At 38.0% G+C, this 26817-nt stretch overlaps 1 protein-coding gene across 2 annotated transcripts in view; it reads right to left on the bottom strand.

The window, feature by feature from the left end:
- Positions 1-26817, bottom strand: part of PCLO (piccolo presynaptic cytomatrix protein) — a 304808-nt gene that overhangs the window by 124463 nt on the left and 153528 nt on the right. For both annotated transcript variants that reach the window (XM_072965118.1, XM_072965119.1), the window contains exons 4-6: positions 25207-25965; positions 6500-11582; positions 4123-6137 (exon numbers count right to left, since the gene is read on the bottom strand). In XM_072965118.1, coding sequence (XP_072821219.1) covers positions 4123-6137; positions 6500-11582; positions 25207-25965 — 7857 coding nt within the window. The remainder of the gene's footprint in view (positions 1-4122; positions 6138-6499; positions 11583-25206; positions 25966-26817) is intronic.

Raw genomic sequence — 26817 nt, 5'->3', positions numbered from 1 at the left:
CCCCACCAAACAAACAAACAAAAAGTTTCGCTGGAGTCCTGATCTCAGAAAGTAAAACTACTTAGACACAGGATTTTATAGAGGTAATTTAGTTAAAACAGGTCTTTAGTGTTGGACCTAATGAATAGGACTGGTGTCTATTTAAAGAGGGGAAATTTGGACACAGAGACAGCGACACACAGAGGGAAGACAAAGTGAACAGACACAGGGAGACCAGCATCTATAAACCAAGGAACGCTGGAGGCTGGCAGAACCAAGGAGAGAGGCCTGGAACGCTCTCAGAAAGAACAAACCCGGCTCACACCTTGATTTTGGATTTCTAGCCTCTAGAACTGTGACAATCCATCTCTGGTGTTTAAGCTGCCTAGTTTGTGGTACTTTGTTATTAGATCCCCAGCAAATGAATGCAACACATTGGCAAGGAGAACAAAGTGGAACCAGGGGTCGGGGGTCAAGTGTGAACTCTGTCTCTCTGGCTCATCCTGTGTGTTTAGAGCTTACCACGGTGTCTGGAAAAGAGCAATGGATGAATGAGATCATCAGGGGATGCAAGCAAGAATAAATTAAAAAAATGAGTAAACCTAAGTGACAGGGATTTAAACTAGAACTTTCGAAAAGCAGAGGAAACGACAAGATAGACAGACAAGAAGCACGGTACTGAATTAGCAAAAAAAATCAGAGATGCTCAATAAGCCTCAGAAGAGACTAATAAAAAGTAAGAACTGTAAAGGGCCAAGTTCAACATTCTCACTCTGGCCGGGTTCTCAGTTTATTTAAGACCCATGATAAAGGTGCTAGGCTGCTCTGGGCTCTGTTCTCCATCTGTCAGGTAACTGGACTGTCTAATAGCTACATACTATTTAACTTGTGTTCAGAGTCCCAGGTAGCGATATAAAAATGAACCAAGTGGAACTGACACTTCAAACAAAGGAGGTATCGTTTAGATTATCAACAGGACTTGCTAGGATGGGTGCAGACTGCGGCAATGAAAAGGTAAGCAGTCAGGGTCTTTTAATACATGTCTTACCTCACTGTTTCTATGCTTATAATCCTTCCTTTAATACATTTATTCAATAAACATTGAAGGCCTGCTTCATGCCAGGTGCCATTCTAGGCTCTTAGGACTGCAGCAGCAAACGAAGCAAAATTCCTGTGCTGGTAGAGGCTATGTTCTACTGCAGAAGGAAGATGATATTTCATTTAACATACAATATATTAATAAGTAATATATACACATTTAGAGGGTGCAGGGATTCATGGTGATAGACTTACTTAGAGAATGAGGTAAAGAGAGTTTCTCTGTGGAAGTAAAATTTACGTAGAAACTTCACACAGGAGCCAGTCAGGCAAAGATCTGGGGAGACAGAGAGCTCCCAACAGGGGTGCTGGGTAGGGATGAGGTTGGCACATTCAAAGAATGGCAGTCAGTGGCTGAGGCAGAGCGAGAAAGAGGGGTAAATGTGAGGACCTATGAGGTTGTGAGACAGGCAGAGACTAGATCAGACGGGTCCTTCTTAAGACATTTCTAATACATTCTGATGTTTGATGAGAATCTACTGGAGAGTTTAAGTTGTGGAGTGGGTAACATAAACTGATGTAGCTTTTAGAAAATCACCTGAGGTGCAGTTTAGAGTCTGTAAGGAAGGCAAGAGTGGAGGGGGTCCAGTGAGTAGGGCACACTGTAAATAAAAAATGACGGTGGCTTGGTCTAGGCTCCCCATAGCCAAGGGAAATAAATCCAAACTCGAATTGCCAAATCACAACTGCTGGGACCTTGTTTCTTACTTTCCAGTTTCATCTACCGTAAACCTCTTTCTTTTCCTCTTTGCTTTATGTCTGTTCACCACTCTGAATCTTGACCTCTTCTTTTCCCTCTACTTAGAATGACCTCTTTTTCTCTTCATGGTCGTCCAGCAGAGATCTCACCTTCCTGTTTTAGAACCTCCTCTTTGAAACACTTTCCGGCACTTCCAGGAAGAGACCTTACCACAGAATCTGATATAGTATAAAACTTATCTTTCACTCTGCATTATAATTGTTACTATGTGGTCTCAATGCCTGTTGAATGGTGTAATTTTTTCAACGTTATTGGTTTGAGAAAATTAACAATATGGACCTTCCTCAGCTAAACGTAAGTTAAACTCATATCACTGTGAATATCACTTAGAAGATTATTCTTGTCAGTACAACTAATACTTAGAAATTCATGCTTATAATTAAGAAATAGGTTTTAGTTTAAAACAGACTCAAAGAATGCTCAGAATTTCCCAAGAAATAAATTATAAGATTGACATTGTAGAATAAGTGTACCTAAAATGCTAAAAACAGTGCCTGAATATAAAATGGTCTACCTTGTACATGCAATAAAACAGTATTGTTGAGTTTGTATACAATTATTCCATATTAAAGCACGCACTGAGTGTGCCCAGTTAGGAAAAGGAACTACTGAATTGTGCTCCAAGGCTCAATACACATAGGATTTTTCAGGCGCACAGTATTATTCGGTAATTCTATTCAACTTCTTTTAGGATTAGATAGCCAATACTACTCATACAATCAATAACACAACCCATACAACCCACTGTATCTTTTATTTTGTACTTCTAAATCCCAAGTGAATACTGTGAGGAAAAAGTATTGACACGCCGAATCTCTTTTTAAACTGAGTTCATTTAAATTAAGGGTACAGGGCCAGATGTTAAGTAAATGATCAATATAACAACTGGAAGAACCTATTCTAATGACCAAAGCCTTGAATATAACTTTAAAATACTATTTAAAAACAGACTGTCAAAGTTTTCCAAGTAACTCTTTAGGTGAACTTATAGGCCACAGTTGTAAAAATAAATACACATATATCATAACCGAGTTAAAAATACTTCTTGTAATATATGTAATTCCAGAAACAAAGCTACACATAAAAAATTCTCTCTAAATTGAATGAACTCCCAAGGTACCAGCAGTTCCTTGGCTTAACATTTACAACTACTGTATCCACATGAAGACAGTTTTACTTTTAGGATACACTGTTTGAGAAAGTATATAATAACAAAATGCCCCCATGAAACTGGAAAACTTGGAAAAGAATTTTTAATCTACTAATATGATTATTAATATGCCTGTATACTAACAATAGACTTACAGTTACATATAATGGCATATTTTTCAGCCCACAGCCAATGTTTAACATATATGGGTCGCTGGCAATATAGCAAGGTCTCAGAAAAACCTATTAAGAAGCTTTGGGGTTTGAAGATCTAGAGTTCAGAAACCAGTGCACTAGGGGAACTCATAATTCGAACACAAATCTTGTTTTAAATAGAACTATCATATTTGTCAATAACCTTCTAAAGAGCTGTATTAGATTTTCTTAGGTAGGATATACCTGCTTTTATGGTCAATTATCAACATTTCTTATTCTCAGTCCAACATATCTGTATACGTTCTTTTCCCTTTGATGCATATTAAATAATTAAACCCTTATTATTCAAAGAAACATAAAAATTAGTTTTTCTTCTGTAAGCACTAGGACTAAGGCTTTCCTGAGGTTAGATTAAGAAAGTTGCCAGAAACAAAATAAGCATGGATGAACTATGAAGATTATGTTACACTTTCTGCCTTACAAAATCTCTCTTTTGAGTAGCAAATGTTCTAAGCTCTTCTATAAAAACGTTCTGGCTGGAGAAAGACTAGATTGATTAAATGATCTCCAAGGACCCCCCCACTAAAGAATTCCAGTATCTAGGTGTTGAAATTGATGATCTTCTTTTGCCTTATCGATTCATGATCAGTGCTTATTCCATCATACTTGAATATGAACATTAATTATATTCACTGAAATCAGCCTACACCTGACACTTGGGAGATTTCACGATTAGAACAAAACTTTCAGTCTCATTAAATCATTTTCTTTCTCATTTTGTCTCACGTCATATGGGAATTTTTTTTTTTTGGTATTTTTACATAGATGTGTAATTTTCTATTTTTCCCTAAATTTCTAATGACATTGTCTTCACTGAAATTTAGAATTAGGTTTCTAAGGTGCCTGCCTTCTAAAGTCTGCAAACACACAATTAACATCAACTCATCCATTATCTTCTAACTGAAAAGAAGCACTCTTACCGTGTAGCCCTCGGTATACTGAAAAGGAGCCCTGGAACTTTCGTCTGCAGTTGGACTCAGAGGCTTGGGGTCAGACATGGACCGCTGCATCATCTTGGCGGTCTTAGGACTTGCCGGGGGAACTTTAGCCATATCTGGATGCAGTACTTTCTGTGGACTTACATCATCAGGGAGGGGTTTCTCATAAGGTACAAAGGCTGATTCTAAGGCTTTCCCTGGTGAAAGTGGTGAGATGGGTGAATAAAGGACCTTTGGAGATTTGGGCGGGGAAGGAGCCAGCTGTAATGTGGACTCTGCCCGGAGGTGAGATGAATAACCGATCTCTAAAGGTGTTGGGCGCTTCTTGTCTCTGGGTGGAGATGTGGCGCTCAGATACTGAGGGCTCTGTGTGTCTGAATCTGCTTCTGTTTGACAGCCTACACTGCCCCCTTTGTAAGTCTTTTCAGGTGCAGAAATGTGTTTAATTATTTCTACCTTGGCATCCATGCGTGCCCGTATTGAAGGTGTTCTTATGGTTCCGACTGGTTCAGTTTGCACAGATATCTCTGCTACTGTCTGCACTGCTATACTGGAGACTTTGGAAAGGGGTTTGGTCTTGTCAGCCTCTGCGGTGCCGTTCCCGTATCTCCCTACACGAGGTTTTCTCCTTGATCTTGTAGGCACATCCCATTCATCCTGATCTTCGTCGTCAGTCTGTACGCTTGTATCCACGCTCTTTTTAGTTCTCCGCCTCCTGCTCACATAACTCCGATCCGTGGCATCTTCATCGTCAGTTTGTACACCACTGTCCACTATCTTTTTAAAGCAGCGGGGATCATCTGCCAGACTGTCCCCCATCTCATCGTACTGTCCACGGACTTTAGATCCAGAACTTCTCTTTTTGGGTGGTTTCTCATCTTTCACAACAACGTCTGTCAGGGGGATTTCTGAAACACTACTCAGGATTCCAGGTGGGGCAATGTACTGAGTCACGCCATCAGACTGAACTGTGTACCATCCTTGGCTCTGTGGTATTTCAATCGCCACCACGGCTGAGGCTGTGGTGGTTGTATCTTCAGCTGCCCAAAACTGACCACCTTCTGGCGCAGCATACTGACCTTCCAAAATGGCCTGCTCTGCAGTGGTTTGTGGAGAAGCTGTCCCAGAAGGGTCATAGTTGTACTGGTAGATCTGGCGAATCTTCTGCTCCTCTAGCTGCTGGTGAAGTTGTTGCTGCAGCTGCTGGATCTGTTCCAGCTGCAGTTGTTGCTGAGCCAGCGTCTCCTGCCTCATCATGAACTGGGCTTGCCGCTCTTCTTCCTGCTGATAGAGGAGGTGCTGCTTCATTGATTGCAGCTCTTCCAGTTTCTTCTGAACCATGATCTTTTCCTGCTCTCGGAACCTTTGAATTTCCTGCCGTTCCCACTCCAATTCCTCAGCAAAACGCTGTTGCTTAATTTTCTCCAGTTCCAGGAGCTCACGCTCCAAGTCCAGCTGCTGCTGTTGTTTATCTTCTTCAGGGACAATTAGGAGTGCACTTTCCTCTGCCACCACTCCAGAAAAGACTTCAGATGCTGTGGTTAAAGTGGGAACTGAGTCCATTGTCTCAGCAGTAAGAGTTTCCATAGTGATAGTTTGCAGACTGGCACTGATATCAATACCGGTTACCGCAATGTCTGTTTCAGATGCACCTGTCGTTAGGAAATATGATCTAGGCAGCGGCTGGCTCTGGTGCAGGGCGGAGAATGAAGTCACCGCCTCAGTTGTGTGCACGCCAGACAAGTCCTTGACTGTGGTGCTGAAAATGGAGCCTGGTTGTGTGGTGATAGCAAATGTGGAGGGAATCGGAGTCGCTACTGAAGAATAGACAACACCGTTAGATGACCTCAAGACACTCCCCACACCATACTGGGATCCTGGAGGTGGAGTCATCCTTGCTGTGGAATATTGTGGGGTACTAATCCCGACTCCTGAAATGACTTGTCGTGTTTCTGGATATGGGCCTGTGGTCTTGCTTGAATAATCCATTACCTCACCTGAAATACAGGGTAGAGTTATAGTCCGGTTCCCAGAACGAATGATGCTTTTTGGTTTTGAAAGCCCTCTCAATCTTGAGGAACATAACGAATGGGAACGCATGCAAATCCACAGGTTAACCTACTTAGATGCGGAACAAAAGCAACGTTGAACATGCAGGCACATGCAGGCGACTCTGGTAGAACAAATTAAAAAACGGAGAAACAAAAGCGCACATGTACTCCAAAATATGTTGCCAAAACATCCAAAGAAAGAGCAAATGTAACAAAACTGGAAAAGGGACCACATTTTCATCTTGAAATGAGATGAGGAACACCATAATGATACTTCAAGGAAAGGTCTGCTGCTACATCATACTGACCTGCAGTCATTCTCCCTGAAGTTAGATCTACTGCTGCATCAGTTCCTCCAGAATAATCAAATGCATTCTTACTTTTATAAAAAAAATGTCCAGCCTCCGCTAAATTAGTGTCAGACATGGAAGGCTTCATTCCCCCAATCCCTCTATAACCATATGGCCCTGATCGGTCATACTGATAATGATCATCCCTATAACCAAACCGATCCTCGGGGAGTGTAGTTGCAGGCTGCTGGGCCGTGCAGCTCCTTCCAAAAGGTAACTTATAAACCACATCACAGCACACAGCTCTTCTTCCTGCTGTCAGATCAACAGGTTTTTCATCATCTTCTATTATTTTGGTCACCACGTGTGAAGTAGCTTCATCCATGGTCACAACAGTTCTATGAGACTTTGTTGTACTGAGATCCACAACTTCCCCATCAGGGATCCCCTGGGATGCGGTGCTATCAGTCCATCCATTTGTGACCCCAACAGGAGGCGCAGTAACAGGTTTTGTCACAGCTGACGTCACTGCGTGCGCTGAAGTACTTAATGATAAGTTCATTGGTGCTTCCTCCCTACCTGAAGCAAAGGCCTGGCCCCTTGGTACCCTGCATGGGGGCTCAGCATGCTTTGACGTAGTGAGCTGGAGCGGTGCTGTTGTTGCATGTCCTACGCCCACTAGGCTTTCTGTGGCTGTGGTGTAACTTGGACTAGCTGCGCTCGTGACAGCAGTCACTGCCTCGGTGACCAGGGATATTGGCGTCCCTACTGACGAAGTTGCACTGAGATTGATAATAGAGGGTTGGACAGCACTGATCTGTCTCCCATAAATTTCACTTGCTGTGGTCTGCCTTTTCACATCCATCGCAGAAGCAGAAAGATCCATACATTTTTCAGGCGTTTTAGCCTCTACTTTGGGTACTGTACGCAAATCAATGGCATCGCTAACAAGTTGCAACTTTGCATTTTCTTGAGGTGGACGTTTCTCTGAATGTAGGCTATCTAGAGCAAGAGGCTCTGGAGGAACTGATACAGAGACACTGCTGAGACCAACACCAGGGACTGCACTTCTGGCTGCCAAAACCTCAGCCTTGGAAACTTCAGCTGGGAGAAACTGTGTAACTAAGGCTGGGGCTGCTTGAAATGAAGATGGTAATGTGACAGGGATAGCAGAAAGTGTCTCCAAAGCTCCTGAGATGTACAGACTCTGTTGTGAAGGACTTGATATTTCTGCAGCTGTTGCAGGAGGAACTACAGAAAATATTGGTTCAACAGAAACCAAATCTTTGGGGGGTGATCCCAAGGGCCAACTGGTAATTACTTGACTAATCGAAGAATCTGTTGGAGTCCCAGGTTCAGATGGCAATGTGATAACCACATAAGTTTCCATGAGGGATTTGGAAAATCTTGGCGAGGATTTGTTAGAGTGAGGGGAAACTGGGGAGGTAGGGGAAGGCAATTTATAATCTGCTGAAGTGACTAGATTTAATGTCATAGTTGAAGTTAAAGGCAGACCTGCTGGTTTGGGGTGTGCATCTGTTGGTTTCTGTGTAGTTGCCAGAGGTTGAGGAACTGCTGGCTTAGGGGCAACTGGAGGTTTGCTTGGCTCAGGTCTGTGTGTAAATACAAGTCCAGTTGGAATCGAAGATGGCTTAGGGGGAACAGGAGGAGGAGCAGTGGTGCATATTCTTGTGGAAGGTAACCCATTACTTCTTGAAACAGCTGTGGTCTCTGCTGTAGTAACAGAATCGACCAGAGGTGCCCTGGTAGTAGTTACAGCCACTGGAGCTGTAACCGCTACCTTTTTTTTAGGATGAATAGTTGGTTTAGGTGAGGTTGGTGGAGGAAGAGGTGGGGGAGGAGGAGGGGGTGGAGGGGGAGGGGGAGGAGGAGGGGGAGGAGGAGGGGGAGGAGGCGGAGCTGATGTGTCCAGAGAAGAACTTCGAAGGAATGGACGAGCTTTAGTTGGAAGAGAGGAAACAGGAGGAGTGCCAGATGGTAATTGAGATGCAGGTTTTGCTTGACCAAAAAGCTCTTCAGATACAAAGCATATAGTTGAAACCTTCTCCTTCATTGGAAGGGCTATTGCAGAAGAAGGTGTTTGATCAAACCGAGTTTCAGATAAGCTAATTTTTGATAGTTCAGCCTCAGACTCCTTCCTTTTATCTCTGTAAGCATCTAAAACTTCTAGAATAATCCCATTCCCCATTTCCTTCTTGGCTTTCTTCACTGGCTCTTTCCCAGATGTAGATAAGTCAGTGGAAACAATTAGCTCCTCAGGTTTCATTCCTACAGATTCCATGGGAGGAGGTTCCACATCAGGTAAGGAAATCACAACATGATCAGCACTAGCTCTACCATCTGGTATGGCAGTCCGATCTAAAGGTATACTTATATCTTCCGGATAGTCTATAACGCTGCCTGGGAAATACGTTGATGAAGAAATTTCCTCAGAATCTGCAAATTTGGTTACAATGTCCACCGGCTCAGGATAAACTGTGGTTATGCTATCCAGGGTAGTAATGGGTGACGAGCTATCTGTGGTACAAACTGAAGAAACCGATGACGTGAGAGAAGGTGTGTCAGAGGGTGGGACAGATGTAGCACTTTCTGAAGGCTCAGAGTAGGTCAAAATCAGTGACTCATGAGCAATTATCTCTTGAATTTCTCTTGTATAATCAGTGACATATTCATCCTCAATTTCTTCTGCTGAAAAATGTTGGGTTATTTTAACATCTGGGATGGAGAGTGTTGCACTGCTGGTCGAATCTGTGAGAGATGCTCCTGAGAGAACACTTGATGTCAAAGATGCGTCAGGCACCCTATCAAAGTCCAAAGTGGACTCTGTCATATCATCCCTGATGAGGGGCTGGGTTGGACTGGATCCAGGTGTTAACTGCATCTGCTGCCTTTTCATGAGTTCTTCATAGGCAGCATCAGCATCTAATAATTTTTTTTCTTCACTGGTAGAAGTTACCATGCTACCCAGATCCACAATTTCATGGCTTTCCGGGATGATATAAGAGCTCGAAACAATGTCTTCTTGAGGCAAAACTGCATGTAAGCTTTCTAACTCATAAAACTCTTTCTGGAGGTCTGTAATTTTCTGCATAGGATCTTCATAAATCTGTTCTGGAAGTCTTATTTTTTGCTCTCTCCCTCTCTGCTGCATAAATCCATTTTCTTCTTCTTGCCTCGGTAGCAGACTGCCAGCTACTGAACCATTATATGTGTCCTCTACTAAAGATTCATAAATATAATCCTCTATTAACATCCCACCATACAAAGGCTCTTTTTCAAACATTTCATCTTGTTCATTTGCAGCTGGAAAAGCTTTATATTTCTGGGTTTTATGCATCATTTCTTCATACATCTCCTCAGCACTTTTTAACGCCTTTTGGCCAACTTCTATCTGCCTAATAGATTGCTCATCTGTCGGTGAGTATAAAGACACAGCTGTGGGCAATTTATAAACTTTTTGTACTTCTATTATTTTTTCTGGGCTTATTTCAAAACCCTCTGGGTCTGACTCTATGCTTGGTGAATATTCAGAACACGAGGATCGATGGAGTTCCTCCATTTCTGCAGCCTGACGCAACTCTTCTGTTGGAGATGCATCTTCAATGGGGGAGAGATTACTGGGTGGTGTCTTTGGTCTTTCCCGCCTTCTCTGAGCTCGGAGTTCATCTTTGTCTTTCTTGGATTTCTTACTGGAGCTCTTTCTTTGCTGCTGTTCTAATTCCCGCTGCTTTTCTTGCTCCTTCAATAATTCTTCTTCCTCTCTCAATTCTTCTTCCTCGGAAGAATCTTCGATTGTAGGTAAAAGAGGGCCATGGGATCTGTGTCGAGCTTTGCGTTGCTGTTTGCTCTCTCCTTTTTTGTGACTTGGGCTACTGTCACTGTCCTCATCAAGTGACGAGACTGATGTTGGGGAGGTGCCAGGAGTGAAGCTGGAAGCATGAAGACTAGAAGATCCTTCACCCCTTGACCGATCTTCTGGAGAGTCTGTCAGGCTTTCCATTTCTAACTCTGGCTCTTCGTCAAAATACAAAGTCGTTTTTTTCTGCGATGACTCTGCAGAATATTTATCTGCTAATGTACTGTTGAGTTCAATGGTTTTGAATCGACGTAGCCCCCCTCCTCCAGCTGTTACAAGCTCTTCACTCTCCTGACTTTTAGTTTCTCTGTATTTAAGTTCAGGACTTTCATCAAATGTCTCATCGTCTTCATCGTGCCATGAATGGCGTCTGCCGGCATCTTCATCAAAGCTCGCACTACTTTTTCGAGTCAATCGCCTGTGTTTCCCTGCTGTTACTTTCCCCTTCCCTTTTGTTTCTTCCTTCTTCTGGCTCTCCATACTACCACTAATCTCTTTGAGCTGGTTCCTAATGAACTCATCATCTTCGGAACCTGAAGCATCTTCATCCGCACTCATTTCTAGGATCTGCTTTCGAATAAAGTCCTCCTCTTCACCTGATCCTTGACTATCTTCTTGTTTATATTCATCACTGCTTGATGAGCCAACACTGGTTCTCCGTTTTCTTTGTGGAACAGGTGAGTTTTCACTTTCGCTACTGTCTTCAATTGAATCATAAGGCTGCCTTCTTGGAGCCAACTCATCAACAAATTCAGACTTCTCCTCGTGGTCTTTTCTGGAAGGAATGTCTTGCTGGCTCTCTTTTTTAAAAATGTCTTTTTCTTCTTGACTTTCTTTCAGCTCTTCCTCTGAAACTGTAGATTCCAATGTTTCAGCTAAAGTCGGAGTTTTCTGTTGGTCCTTAGGCTGCTCAGGAGAAACCTCAAGGGGTTGGGTTCTCTTTTCTGACTTTTCTTCAACAAGTGTACTTGCCTGAGCTTCCAAAATGGATAGGACTGTACTTTCCAACTTAGCCAAATCTGAGGGGCTGGAAGGGCTGCTTTCTTGTGAAAAGGAGTCCTTTTTGAGCCCCTTGAGCAAATCCTTTTCATCACTTGGAATAAGACTTGGAATTTCACCAAGTGAACTTGATATTCCATCAGAAGAATAACCTGTGTCACTCAGACCTTGTGGGCTTTTCGGCTGCTGAGAACCTGAAGCATCTGATTTGTCATCTTCCTTTTCCTAGCAGGGAGGAAAAGATACAGGAAAACTTAACATGGTTAAACTAGTAACATGGCCTCTCCATCACTCCCAAATAACTATTAAGAACTGAGCAATAACTACGGATTTTTTTCAACTATATAACATTAAAAAAAAAATATATATATATATATGAATGGGCACAAAAAATAAAAATAGTTGATACATACTGATTAAGGTTAGTTTTTATTTAAGTTTAATTAAATGCCAATTCTCAATGACAAATGATTTTATTTCATTAGTGTTGTAACCTTTTACATTTCAATACCATTTTCCTTCAAAACACAATAATCTTTCTCAGCACCTTTACTGTGGGAAAGAGTTCAAATGGTCAAAGAAAAATTTCAGTAAGCATCCATTAACATAATGAATACTTCTGCATTATGAGGACAGGCAAAGAAAGAATCAGAGGATGGGCTTTGTACTTTGCCTACAAGTTGTATGAGATGTTGAAAAATTTACTCAGCAGAAATAAGCAGGTAACATAGCCATCATGATATTCATCTCACCTATCGTAAAAAAAACTTTTTGAGAGAGATTCAAACAAAGTATTGCCTTTTAAAGACATTTTGAAAGATGTAAAACACTATATTTTACTTGGTATAGTTGTTAATATTATTATTCTGTATCACTTGAAATGAATGTTTAGAAATCATTAAAATTTGAAATTCAAAGCTAGGCAATAATTGGTTAGACTCAATGCTTTAGCCAAAGAGAAATACCCAGACACTATTTCTGTAGAGTTGTTAAGTCCCATTTACCTTCAGCATCCCATCTCAAAGGTATTTAATAAATATCACTTATAAATGTCTTTAGATGTGAAAATACATAAAATTTTACCTTCACACTATTTCAAAGGCAGCTATCTTCAACCAACACAATAACTAACTTGTGAATGGGAACATGGGCTTTCCAGGGAGCTGGGATACTTAATAGACAAATCACAGTCTCAAATAACTGCTTTTCCTTAGGCTGTGATGAAGCCATGCCAGCAGTTTGAGTCAAGAATTAGAGAGGTCTTAAATGAAAATATTAAACAAGACTTTTTGCATAAATCCAATTTAAAAATACCTATGAGCAAAATGAAACCCAACTGATCCAATTAGTTTCCATGTTCTGAGAGCATCAAAATAACCCCACAGCCCTGTGGAATGGAGATCTGACAAGGGAGTTGCAGGAGGACATTCTCTGTCTGGTCCTGCCTACAAGGCCACCTGGATTCCACTAAGTTGGTATCTTGAACTAACCATCTCGATGTTTTCAGGGGGTACATGGGCATGGGTTCCTCCCACTTATCTATAGCCCAGGCAAACAGATACCAGGTTGGACAACAAACCAAAGCCATGCAAAAACCTCTTTGTTTCCTCCTCCCTGCCTTCGTTCCTTCTCTCCTTTCTTCTTTCCTTCGTTTTCTTTTCCTCTTCCCCATCCCCCAGTCCTCTCCCACCTCCCCTCCTTCTTTGAGCTACAGAGTTCTCAAATATACAAGTTGTTGGTTTGGTACTCATTTTACATTCATTTTCATCTCAATATCTGTCTTTATTATGTATGGCTAAAGATGCATCTTGTGCAAATTATAGGGTAAAATGCTTTTGCTGAACATGGCAATTCGAAAAGATAGTCTGATACACTCTTGGCAACTTCAATGCAAAAAGCAATGCCTGCTCTTTGGTTTACTAAGAATCAACTTCCCTGGACCGTTTCAGATGTCTTTCCAGGAAAGGATTACCTCTGTGACTATAGTAGTTGGGCTGACAAGCACCCAACTAACTGGTTCATTTCCCCAAAGAGCCACACACTGAAGAGCTAACCACAGGTGAAACACTGTTCTAATAAAATCTTTCTGGATGGTCACCATACTTCCATCTCCTCAAATCCCACACCATACCGGAGCACTTTTTTTTGAGTCAAGTACGCTTTTTATGTCTTCCCTTGTCGGCCTTCCCACCCTTTGCTAAATCACAGTAAACACCATCAACATAGGGTGATTATATATATAATCTATATAATCATTATATATAACAATTCACTGAGGATAATAAAAGATAAATTATAACACTATCCTGCAGATTCTGAAGGTTCCACTGACATTTTACAAAAAGAGGATTAGGATCAGACATACATAATGTAACAAAGGAAATTAAGATACATTAGACAGAAGACTCAGACACATAAATACCAAAATCTCTACCCTATAATCCCCTTGGGTGCCTTTCTCCACATGCTTGGGCTTTCCTTCTTTCCTCAGTGCTACGTTCTGCCCACTTCTCCCTCCTGCCTCTTTCTTCCCGGTCTCTTTCCTCCACACTCCTCTATAGATTCCACCATCATCTACCTATGGTGATGCTGTGATAATTTTTCACTCTAAGTGACCTCCTCTCCATATTCTAAGGTGGTGACAGTCTGCAAAGATTTTGTGCTATAGGTATGTGGGTCTAAGATAACATGTCTGGAGTGGTTAATAAGGAAATCAAGTTAGGTGACCAAAGGGCATTTGGCTAAACTGTTCAGAAGGAATAACTGGTCACGCACTTACTGTACCATGATATGCTAGAAAAATTCATGATGTCAGTTCTTCTCATACTAATCAGGTGTAAACTCCCCTGACAGAGGTGCGTGACCTTCTGATTCTTTATTACTTGTTAAACTATCGGGTCATACACCAACCAGTCCCTCTGCCCCTTTAATTTAAGGTACCTAGGCATTCCTCTTTTACCCTGCTGCTGTTTAAAAAGAAAAAAAAAAAGAAAAAGAGTTCTTCCTACATGGAGATCAGTATACCGGGGTGCTTGTCTGTCTATCCATTTTTCCTTTCTGTAGCTAGCTGCTCTCCTTTGTGAGATGCTTGGGTGAAAGTTCTAATGCAATTTGTATTCATGCAGGTTAACTAGTCTATTATAGATTTAACACCACAAACCCTTGCTTTATGAGTATTTCTTAACAAAGGAATAATCTGATCAACCAAGAAAGAGTAGCTAGAACTGAGAAGAATGTAAAACAGTGTGTGAATTGAGTCTGGTTTTCTCTGATTATTCAAACTTCAAATGCACATCTGAAGTGCTGTAATTCTAGAGGAATAAGATCAAAGGATTCATGTGAGGGAGGCTTCTTTCAAATTTCTAACTCCCTAGGACTAAAAGATTGGGAGTTTTCTCTCAGTTGCTTCAAAAATGTGTGGTTGTATGCTTATTTTTGAGACGAACATTAAGCTTTCAGTAACATTAAGATTTAATAAAATGAATAGATTCAAATGGTTCTTTCTAAATTACATGCAGATATTACATATATAACACATGTATATACATGTGTTTAAATACCACTGACTTTTCTTATTTATGCATTATTTTCATCACTTGAATAGACAGGAGTTAGAATTAATTATCCACTTCATTTTTGACCTGTGATATAAACAGAATCTGGAATGACCTCTGAAATTATTACATAAGAATAAAATTTCAGGTAGAGACCCTCTGCATGAGAATTTTGTCATCTTAGATGAAGGCAGTGAGTGGGACAAGTCATCATCTAAACATACTTTTCTTTTAAAACAGCCATGTTATTTTTCAGTTCCCTGAGGAACACATTTTCCCTGTTGTTCTAAGCACATTTAGTATTAGGCTCTTCTTACACTGACTTTCACTTTTTGTATGTATTACACTCTTCCCCATGTATAGAATTATGGTACTCAAGCCTTTATAGTCTGTGTATATGAAACAAATATTCAAAAATTTCAGATACTCAGATTCATATTTTTTTCACTTATTAAGCAAAAACAGTACAGAAATCTTTTCCTTCCAATATTCCAGTGCCACTTATCGAGCTGGAGATAGATCAGAGAGAGGCAGTGATGAACTGAGACCCACCTGAACCCCTTCCCATGGTGTCACATCCTGAGGCCTCTCTAATGGTGGAGAACATACCAAGACACTTTACTACCAAACTAAATTCTGCCCTTTCCATGTTGAAGGTAAATGGAAGGTTTTTAAAATGTCATTGGACCTATGAACTGAATTCTTGATTAAATACAAGACTGTACAAAGAAAGAACGTGATAAGTTTTTGCTTAATGTTTCCCAAGTCACTTACTTTAATAGGCCAAAGTAAAACAATAAATGATAATCTTTAATCATTTATACAATGTTTGGGTCAAAACAGATTGCTGATCTGAGTGTTTCAAACACTCTAAACAAGATTAGGTCCACAAATTCACTGGTCATGAAGAGAAAAAAGGATAGTCCCACACACATAGGAATCCTTTCCACTGCAGAAAATCTCACCATTTTCCATCTATGTAATTATGCTGCCTATACAATGGCTATATATAAATTGAATACTAACCCCTGGGACATTTTAACCAAAAATAAAAGTTATGCTAAAAGAAAGTTTATGCTAAAGGAGTTCCTAATTTTGTTTTTTATCAAGAGAGCTATAATATTTCAATGTAATATATCAAACACAGACAAGCAGTACTCTATTTAAATATGTAAGTAAAAAGAATTCGGGAGCAACATGCAATTTAAAAATATTAAACCAAAAAAAGTAACGAAGAATGTATCTTTCAGATTATTATATTTCAGGATAAATTTTAATTCCATTTGACAAACGCATTTGGAAGACAGGAATGAATGGACAGACAAAACACTGTGGCAATAAAGAAACATAAACAATACGTGTAACAGTATGAATGACACAAATGACAAGTGAATAAATAAATAAAATAACAAACATATAAACAAAGTGAAAAATTACACCAAGTGTTTGGAATTTCAGTGGGAGCTGCTAGGGGAGATAGAGAATTATAATACTGGCAAGGCAGGGTGCCAAAAGTGTCGCGGGAGAAGTACTACGTGTAGTGTGCAGGAGCCCAGCCTTCACAGTCAGAACTGGACTATGACCTTAGCCTTGCTAAGCCATGTGATCTTGGGCACAACAAATTTAGTTTCTTCCTCTCTAAAACATATATAATATTTACCCCTTCAAGAGTTGTGTGAATTAAATCACAGAGGACTTAAAACGATGCCCAGAATATAAGAGGAACTAAATTAAGAGTATTATTTTAATTTCACACAAAAACTAACTTTAATCAATCTAGGGGGTCCAGAAGCAGAAGTGACTGCCACTAGGGAGAAGAGATCTGGATGGGAGTCCTCTGATAGGGCTGACGGAAGGGTGCAGCACCAGTGCACAGAGAGGAAGGGAGGTTCTGGAGGGAGAGAGCACAAGCTACTTTCAGGAATTACGCAAAAGCGTATCCGGCTGGTTTTTGACTTCTCACTCGTGGGGAAAACTAGGTTGCTTGAAAGTTATACTGGAACTACAGTCCACAGGGCTGAGAAAGCCAAGCTAGCTATTTAGACAGAAGTCTCAGTCACAGGGTGCAGAAACCTGGGCAGGTATGTAAAATGATCTAATGGACTGCAAGAAATAAATATTATGCTTTTTACTGAATTTTCAAACCCCCAAAGAGAAATTACATTTTACCAGTATTTAATGAACAGACTGACACCAGGATTCTTTTACTGCCTATGTTAACTGGTCAGATGTCCTACAAAGAATCCTGGGAGAAAACTGGGAGTTATGCTGTCAGAATTCAGAGCAAGGCATTAACTTCATTTGCTCACCTTTATAATGAAGCTTATCATTCAGGTGTGACTTCTATTACCTAGTTTCAACCAAACCAACGTTCCTATAATAGGTAAGTAGTAGACAAAATATCTTGCAAAAAATCATGTGTTAAAGATAACAGTAATATAAGACACACAAACACATTCATAAAGACGCTGACATGTTTCATATTATTAAGTGCTCTTTATCAGCAACATTACAAGGAAAAAACAATGATGACCAAGCTTAAATCAGATCTGACACAAAGCTAGCCAAAATTATTTGAATTTACCAGGATAAGTATTTGACATCTATATTTACATATGTTACTGCTAATAACAAATTTTGCCTAAACATATATCGTAACTAGGATATTTATAGCAAGTGACACTGTGACATTACCATAAGCTTCTGTAATTTTTTGCAAATAAATATTCCAATACTTTACAAATTTTCAATAAATTGAAATATCTCTTAAAATTTTCTGCTAAGTTTTCTTATTCAATAGTAAAAGACAAAAAAGTCACATAACATTTGAGGAAACTTGATTTTTCTGCCATGTAAATATGGCTAAAGTAATAGGTAGAAAATAATATAGTGACAAATCAAACTGCATTTCTTTATCAGCAAACATTGTTGGAAGGAAGAAAGAAATAAATGTGGAGGGTTTGGGGGAAGTCTTTAGAACAAAGCAAGAAGCAAAAGGTTAGGTAATAATAAAATCAAAGTGCAGATATTCCTAATATGCTTAGTTTGTAAGATTCATAATTGCTGCCTCAGTAATAAAATACTCAAAGGATTAGTACCATGAGCCATCAAGTGGCTCAATATTGAGTGACTTCTTGAAAAAGGTGTACATATATAGTTTTTTTTAATGAAAAAATGTATATTAAATCCTGAGGAGCGAGACTCTTTTTGATTGGAATTATTTTTTAAAAAAGGATACAGTTACAGAGAGCAGTGTATGTGAAATTCATTCATTCCATCTGTTACAAGTAAGCCACTAGTGGACAGAGTACCTCAGGATTTTACAGGTGTGGTACATGTTATATACTAATGAGACATTTGTACTTTGAAGACTATCTTTAATATTTTGTACTGAGATAGAGAATAACTATGAATTTATTTTAACCACAAAGGTTTGCTGATTATCTCATGGGAAATTAATTTAAGAAGCTGTAACTGAAATTTTAATTCTTTTTTAACAAAAGTATAAGAACCCCAAAGTTGTTGAACTTTTTGGTGATAACAAGTAGTTATTAGTAATATACTACTTGCTATATACTTAGGAACAAAGTAAACTCTGGTTATCAGCAATATATTACCTAGCAAGTATTTAGGAAAAAACAAGTGCTAGTGTCTCTTCAAGAGAATTATGATGGGTGGCTGGCAGCCAAGAAAGCAGAACAGAAGGAGCTGCTCCAACCAAAAGACACACACTGGCTGAATGGATACAAAAACAAGACCTGTATAATATTTGATGCCTAAAGGAGACTCGTTTCAGATATGAAAACATACAGACTGAAAAGGAGGGAATGGAAGAAGTTATTCCACTCAAATGAAAAATCAAAAGGAAGCCAGGCAGCAATACTTGGACAAAATAGACTTTAAAATAAAGACTATTATGAGACACAAAGAAGGACACTACATAATGATCAAGGGATCAATACAAGAAGAAGGCAAAACAATTGTAAATATATGCGCTACCAAAATAGGAGCACCTCAATATATAAGGCAAGTGTTAACAGACATACAGGGAGAAACTGACAGTAATATAATAATAGTAGGGAAGTTTAACACCTCACTTATGTCAATGAACACATCATTCAGACAGAGAATCAATAAGGAAACACAGGCCTTAAATGACAAATTAGAACAGATGGACTTATTTGATATTTATAGAGCATTCCATTGGAAAGCAGCAGAATACACAATCTTTTCAAGTGCACATGGAACATTCTTCAGGAAAGATCACATGCTGGGCAACAAAGTAAAGCTCAGTAAATTTAAGAAAACTGAAATCACATCAAGCATCTTTTCTGACCACAATGCTATGAGATTAAATATCAATTACAAGGAAAAAAAGACAAAAAGCACAAACATGTGGAGACTAAATAATATGCTACTAAACAACCAATGGATCACTGAAGAAATCAAAGAAAAAATAAAAAAAATACCTAGAGACAAATCAAAACAAAAATACATCAATCCAAAACCCATGGGAAAAAGTTCTAAGAGGTAAATTTATAGCAATAAAAGCTTACCCAGGAAAACAAGAAAAATCTCAAATAGACAACCTAAACTTACACCTAAAGCAATCAGAGAAAGAACAAACAAAACCTAAAGTTAGTAGAAGGCAGGAATCATAAAGATTAGAGCAGGAATTAATGAAATAGAGACTAAAAAACCAGAAAAGATTAATGAAACTAAGAGATGGTTCCTTGAAACATAAACAAAATTGATAAATCTTTAGCCAGACTTATCAAGAAAAAAAGAGACATAGCTCAAATCAATAAACTCAGACATGAAAAAGGAGAAGTTGCAAAAAAAAATACCACAGAAATAAAAACGATCATCAAAGTGTACTATGAGCAAATATACACCAATAAAATGGATAACCTAGGAGAAATGGACTCTTAGGAAGGTACAATCCAAGACCAAACCAGGAAGAAATAGAAAATATGAACAGATTAACTACCAGTGCTGAAACTGAATCAGTAATTTAAAATCTCTAAAAAAAACTAAACTCTGGGATGAGATAGCTTCACAGGTGAATTCTACCAAACATTTATACCTATCCTTCTGAAACTATTCCCAAAGACTACAGAGGAAGGAACACTTCCAAACTCATTCTATGAGGCCACCATCACTCTAATACCAAAACCAGACAAAGATATCGCCAAAAAAGAGAATTACAGACCAATATCACTAATGAACACATATGCAAAAATCCACAACAAAATACTACCAAATTGACTCCAGTAATACATTAAAAGGATCATACACCATGATCAAGTGGGATTTACCCAAGGGATGCATGGAGTTTTCAATATCTGCAAATCAATCAATGTGATACACTACATTAACAAACTGAAGAATAAAAACCATATGATCATCTCAATAGACACAGAAAAACCTTTTGATAAAGTCCAACATCAATTACGATACAAACTCTCCAGAAAGTGGGCATAGAGGGAACACACTTCAAATATAATGAAGGCCATATATGACAAACACACAGCTACATTATTCTTAATGTTGAAAAGCTGAAAGCACTTCAGAAAGAAGACAAGAATGTCCACTCTAGCCACTTTTATTCAACACAGTTTTGAAACTTTTAGCCACAGCAATCAGAGAAGAAAACGAAATAAAAGGAATCCAAGTTGAAAAAGAAGTACAACTGTCATTGTTTACAGACGACATTATACTACACAGAAAATCCTAAAGACACTACCAGAAAACTACTAGGGCTCATCAGTGAAACTGGTAAATTTATAGGATACAAAATTAATATGCAGAAATATGTTATTTTTCTATTCAGTAACAACAAAATATGAGAAAAAGTAATTAAGGAAAAAAAATCCCATTTCCCATCTCATCAAAAAGTATAAAATACCTAGGAATAAACCAACCCAACGAAGCAAAAGACTGGTACTCCCAAGAATGTAAGATGCTGATAATAGAAATTGAAGATGAGACAAACAAATGGAAAGATATACCATGTTCTTGGATTAAAAGAATCAATATTGTTAAAATGGCCATATTACCTGAGGCAATACACTGGTTCAATGCAATCCCTATCAAATTACCAATGTCATTTTTCACAGAACTGGAACAAAAAAAAATTGTTTTAATTTGTATGGAAAAACAAAAGACCCTGAATAGCCAAAACAAACTTAAGCAAGAATGGAGCTGGAGGAATCATACATCCTGACTTGAGACTACACTACAAAGCTATAGTAATCAAAACAGTATGGTACATAGATCATTGGAACAGGACAGAAAGTCCAGAAACAAAACCACACGCTTATGGTCACTTAATCTATGACAAGGAGGCAAGAATACACAATGGAGAAAAGATCACGTCTTCAATAAGTGGTGCTGGGAAAACCGGAGAGCTATATGTAAAAAAAAGAAATTAGAACATTCTCTAACACCATATACAAAAACAAACTCAAAATGGATTAAAGACCTAAATGTAAGATTGGATACTATAAAACTCCTTGAGGAAAACACAGGCATAACACTTTGCAATAAATCGCAGCTATATGTTTTTTGAACTGGCTCCTAGAGTAATGAAAATAAAAGCAAAAATAAACAAATGGGATCTAATTAAATTTAAAAGGTTCTTCACAGATAAGGACACCATAAACAAAATTAAAGGACAACCTACTGAATGAGAGAAAATATTTGCAAATGATGTGACTGACAAGGGATTAATTTCCAAAATATACAAATAGCTCACATAACTTAATTTCAAAAAAACAAAAAACAAGAAAACAAAAGAACTCAATCAAAAAATGGGATGAAGATGTTAACAGACATTTGTCCAAAGAAGACATACAGATTGCTAACAGGTCCATGAAAAGATGCTCAATATTGCTAATTATTAGAGAAACACAAATCACAACAACAATGCAGCATTACCTCGTACCAGTCAGAATGGCCATCACTAAAAAGTTGACAGATAATAAATGCTGGAGATGATGTGGAAAAAAAGGAACTCCCCTACACTGCTGGTGGGAATGCTAATTGGTTCTGCCACTATGAAGAACAGTATGAAGGTTCCTCAGAAAAACTAAAAATAGAGTTACCATATGATCCAGCAATCCCACTCCTGGGCATATATTCAGAAAAAAACTCTACTTCAAAAAGATACATGCACTCCAAGGTTCACAGAAGTACTATTTATAATAGTCAAGACATGGAAGCAACCTAAATGCCCACAGACAGATGAATGGATAAAGAAGATGTGGTATATATACACAATGGAATATTACTCAGCCATAAAAAGAATGAAATAATGCCATTTGCAACAATATGGGTGGACCTAAAGATTATCATACTGAGTGAAATAAGTCAGATAAAGACAAATATCATATGATATCATTTATATGTGGAATAAAATAAAATGACACAAATGAACTTATTTACAAGACAGAAACAGACTCATAGACATAGAAAGCAAACCTATGGTTACCAAAGGGGAAAGGAGGCTGTAGAGGGATAAATTAGGAGTTTGGGATTAACATATATAACCACTATATATCAAACAGATAAACAACAAGGACCTACTATATAGCACAGGGATAATAACCCATAATGGAAACAAAATTGAAAAAGAATACATATCTATATCTATATCTATATACCTGAATCAGAATCACTTTGCTATATATTTGAAACTAACACAACATTGTAAATCAACTATACTTTGATTAAAAATTTTTAATTAAAGAACAAAATTTAAAAATTTGGATAAGGAAACAGTCCTTTGAAGACAGAGAACTAGAAATCATCATGTGATTATGCTACACAAAATGACACAGCATTTTTAAAAACTGCCATATCTGCCTTTTCAAATAAACTTTAAAAAGTGTATTTTAATCTCTTAATAGGCTGTCCAGATAAAGAACACCAGTGGGTTTTAGGATCATTTGTTAAACAAAAGTATATTTAAAACTACCACATTTTGTCATAATTAGCAAGAACAAATGATTGATATAAAGTTAGATTAACATTTATTTGTGGAACCTCCACAACATAAAAAAAATAGTTTTCAGTCTCAAAGTTAGACAACAGGTAGTGAGATCTGACAAGTAAAACCTTCGATACACTTCTATTTCCAGCATATCCTGTAGATTATCTTTTTTGTTATGGAGTCATTAAAACTAAATGTCAAAATATCAAACTGAATTAGGAGTTAAATTTCAAAAAATTCTATTATAAATTTCAAATCAAGATTTTAAACACTGAAACACAGTCAACCAATGCTCTCTTGAAAATACTATTATTAATCATATTTTGCTGCGATCAAATGTACCTATACTTAAATAAATATAGTAAAAAATGATGATTTTAGCTTATTTCACAAACTTCTATTTCTGAATATTTTATATTGCAAATAATGTTAGCAACAGCACATAGATTTAATTTACAGTTAAATAAGTATGTACATATCGAGGTTGTTCAATAAAAGAAAATGTAGTAATAAAAGGAAATGATAAAAACTGACAAATTTGCAAAATAAAGTAAAAAGTAGTGCATTAACCAAATATTTGGATACTTCTTGTTTAGATTATATTTAATAAATAATAGAGAATCATTAGAAATACCTGAGTGGCAGAGTTAAATTATCTGAATCTTGAATAATTATCTGATAACTACATACTGGAAAAGGGAAAAAGAGAAGGCACAATGACTAGTAATTAGATTACTCACATTATCGGTAAAAGGTAACGAAGGCCATAAGAAGGATACTGTCCTTAGGAATAGGAGCTAACAGACAAGAGTGCGATGTGGAGAGCCCAGGGTATCCTCAGATTACTCAGGTTAGTGACTGGGAGACCAGAGACATGATGAATGATGATGCCATTGTCAGAAACAGAAAGTCAGAATAAGAAACTGCTTCCATAGAAAGTGGGTAAGATTTGGACACTCTGAGTTCCAGTTTGCAGTGAGGCTTTGAAGTGAAATGATCTACTCAGTTTTTGGAAACACAGGTCTAACACTCAAAAGGGGCAGAAGGTGCACAAGTGGATTTAGGAATTGCTCATGTGGCTCCCCTAAGAGAAAAGAAGACAGAGTTCAAAGAAAGACACCATCATATGGTGACTTGAAAAGAAAAAGCAATGGAGATAGCCAAAGTAGAACTATTAGTGGGTGATCAGAAAGACAAAAAGAAAACAAAAAGGGAAGGTTCATGAAAGCCAAGGACAGTTTCATAGAGGGAGAAGTGGTTATGCAAAGCAGTTAGCTAGGAGAAGAAAGGGCGGTGGTGGTAGCTAGATCCAGCCATAAAAATAGAGAATACATGGACACCTGCTTAGGAAACTTGAGGATTTATTTAATGAGTGATGCATCATGCACTAGAGATGAGTTGGTAACCATGTAGTTAAACTATAAACAAAGTGATCCAGAGTCGGGATGGACTGTAGGTATTAATTAGAGTTCTAATATTAAGTTTAATTCCAATAAATCATTTCATTAAATCTTCATTAAATTAGATCATTTCATTAAATTAAAATTATTCAATCAGATACTATAATAAGATCTCTCATAGCTCTAAAAAGACTTCAGAATTCCTCTAAAGTTGATACCATTGCTTGCGAAAGTATCAGTTAAGCTATGAAGATATCTTAAAAGTTTCCACTAAAGAAAAGAATATATATAATTCCAGATTATGCTTAATTATTAATAACCCTTCAATATTAAACATACTGAATAAAATTCTGAACAAAATATATTAATTTCATGCTAAATACTAAAATAAACTTTTTAAAAATGACCTTTCTCTTGAATTTTAGCCATATGTCTTCTGTTTTAACCACAGTCATGCTGTGGTTGACCGCACCCTAAAAAGGCTCTAAGTGAGAAGAAACCCGTTGAGTCTTGCATAATCAACTGGCTAAGTAAACAAATTTAAAGACACATTATTTTATGTTAAAGGGGATACTGAGTCTATGTTCACAGTGCAAAGAAACAGCAATAATCTAAAATTATATGAAATCTTCTTTATCATTCCACAGATTTTTGTAAATTATTCGACAGGCATTAAAGCTAGAAAAATAAATTTTATATCTGTACTTTATTTAAATTAGATTAACCTGTCAGGAAGCCAAAGTTCTGCATTTTAGCAAACAATGGTTACACTTTTCTGAAAATGCCATTAATTGAAGGCTTTCACTTACATTATGAGCATTAAGCACTCTGTGTACTTAGGTAGACATCGGTCAATGACATGTATAAGACTGTGCAAAGTTGGGAAAGAGAACATAACTTACTGTTTTTTCCTTCCCAGTTTCCACCTGATCAGGCTTTGCTGTGCATGCTGCCTGTGGCTGTTCTTTTAATTTTTGAGTCATTCCAACATCTTCCTTAGGCAAGCTCTGAGGCGTGCCAGACGGTAAATCTTCCATCTTGATCTGTGGTTGTTTCTTTTCTTGCACCACCTCCAGAGCCACTCTGCCTTCAGGTTTTTTTTCAGAAATTTGTGCTCGAGTTTTAAGCAGGCCTCGTTTCTGTTCCTCTTCTAGAGCTGCTGTTTTTGCTCCTGGGGGTAACTTTTTGTCTTCAAGAGCTGGCTTTTTATCTTTAGGAGCTGGCTTTTTTTCTTCAAGAGCTGGCTTCTTCTCTTCAAGAGCTGGCTTCTTCTCTTCAAGAGGTGCCTTTTTGTCTTCTGGAAGAGGCTTTTTGTCTTCAGAAGGTAGCTTTTTGTCTTGAGGGGCTAAAATTTTGTCTTTCTCTAGTTTACTCTCTTCTTGGATTTGATCTGTGGTTTCCTTAGGGAGAGTTTTTTCAACTGAAGGTGTTTCCTTTACTTTTTCTGGAATGATCTTTTCAGCCTCTGTTTTTAATTCTTGTTCCTTCTTTTTCACTTTTACTTGCGTGGGCACTGCTGTTTTCTGAGACGGTTGTTCTGTAGGGACAGGCATAGGGGAGGCTTTTGGTCCTGACTGTGTAGGTGGCATTTTGCCCATGTCTCCAAGCTGCCCTGACATTGCTCTCTGGGTCTGGCAATTTAAACAAAGCCATTCTTGAATCTGCAAATAAAACAGAAATAAAAAGATTAACTATATCATAATATATCTGTTTTTGGTACATTTACCAAGGTTAACACTTGGCAATTTCTAGCTGTTTTTTGTATATAGAGAAGGTGGGTCATTGTTTTCTGGATTAATGAAACAGTGACTTTCAAAGAAGATTGAAAAAAGACTATTTGAAATCTAAAAATAGGAAGAATCATTAGACATTAGCAATGAATTCATCTCATTACAGAGAAAAGAAAAGAATGCACTAAAGATACACCCAGGGGAATATCCATCTTTCAGTTGAAAAAAATTGCATTGGTTCCAAATAGAACTATTTTCAAGTCCAGTGCTTTCAAAATTAGTGTTTCTGTCATACATTTATTAAAAAAAATACTTAATTTCACAGTAATCTTTTAACAATTAACCTTAAGGGTTTTTTTTTTTTAGGACTTAGATATGCAAATTCTAGGAACTACACCAAAACAATTTTATCAGGACCCTGGGATAGGAGGAGGAGGATCTCTCTTTTAAATAAACAGCTAGTGGGGAGGGTGGGTATATCTCAGTGGTAGAGTGTGTGCTTAGCATGCACAAGGTCATGGGTTCAATCCCCAGTGCTGCCACTAAAAAAAAAAAATTAATTAATTAAAAATACATAAATAAGCCTAATTACCTACCCCACAAAACAAACAAATAAACAAAAATAAGTAAACTGCTGGTCAATTCTTCTGCAAATGAAAGTCTGAGAACTACAGTCTTATAACACACATAAATGATCACATGGGAGACAGATTGTTAGGCTAGTAATATTGCAGAAATCCCCTCTTCCTGATGATGTATGCTGTGCTCTTTCTTACATTATAC

Source organism: Vicugna pacos, chromosome 7, assembly GCF_048564905.1.
Source record: "Vicugna pacos chromosome 7, VicPac4, whole genome shotgun sequence".
Taxonomy (NCBI): domain Eukaryota; kingdom Metazoa; phylum Chordata; class Mammalia; order Artiodactyla; family Camelidae; genus Vicugna; species Vicugna pacos.
This window is presented reverse-complemented; position numbering and strand designations above follow the sequence as displayed.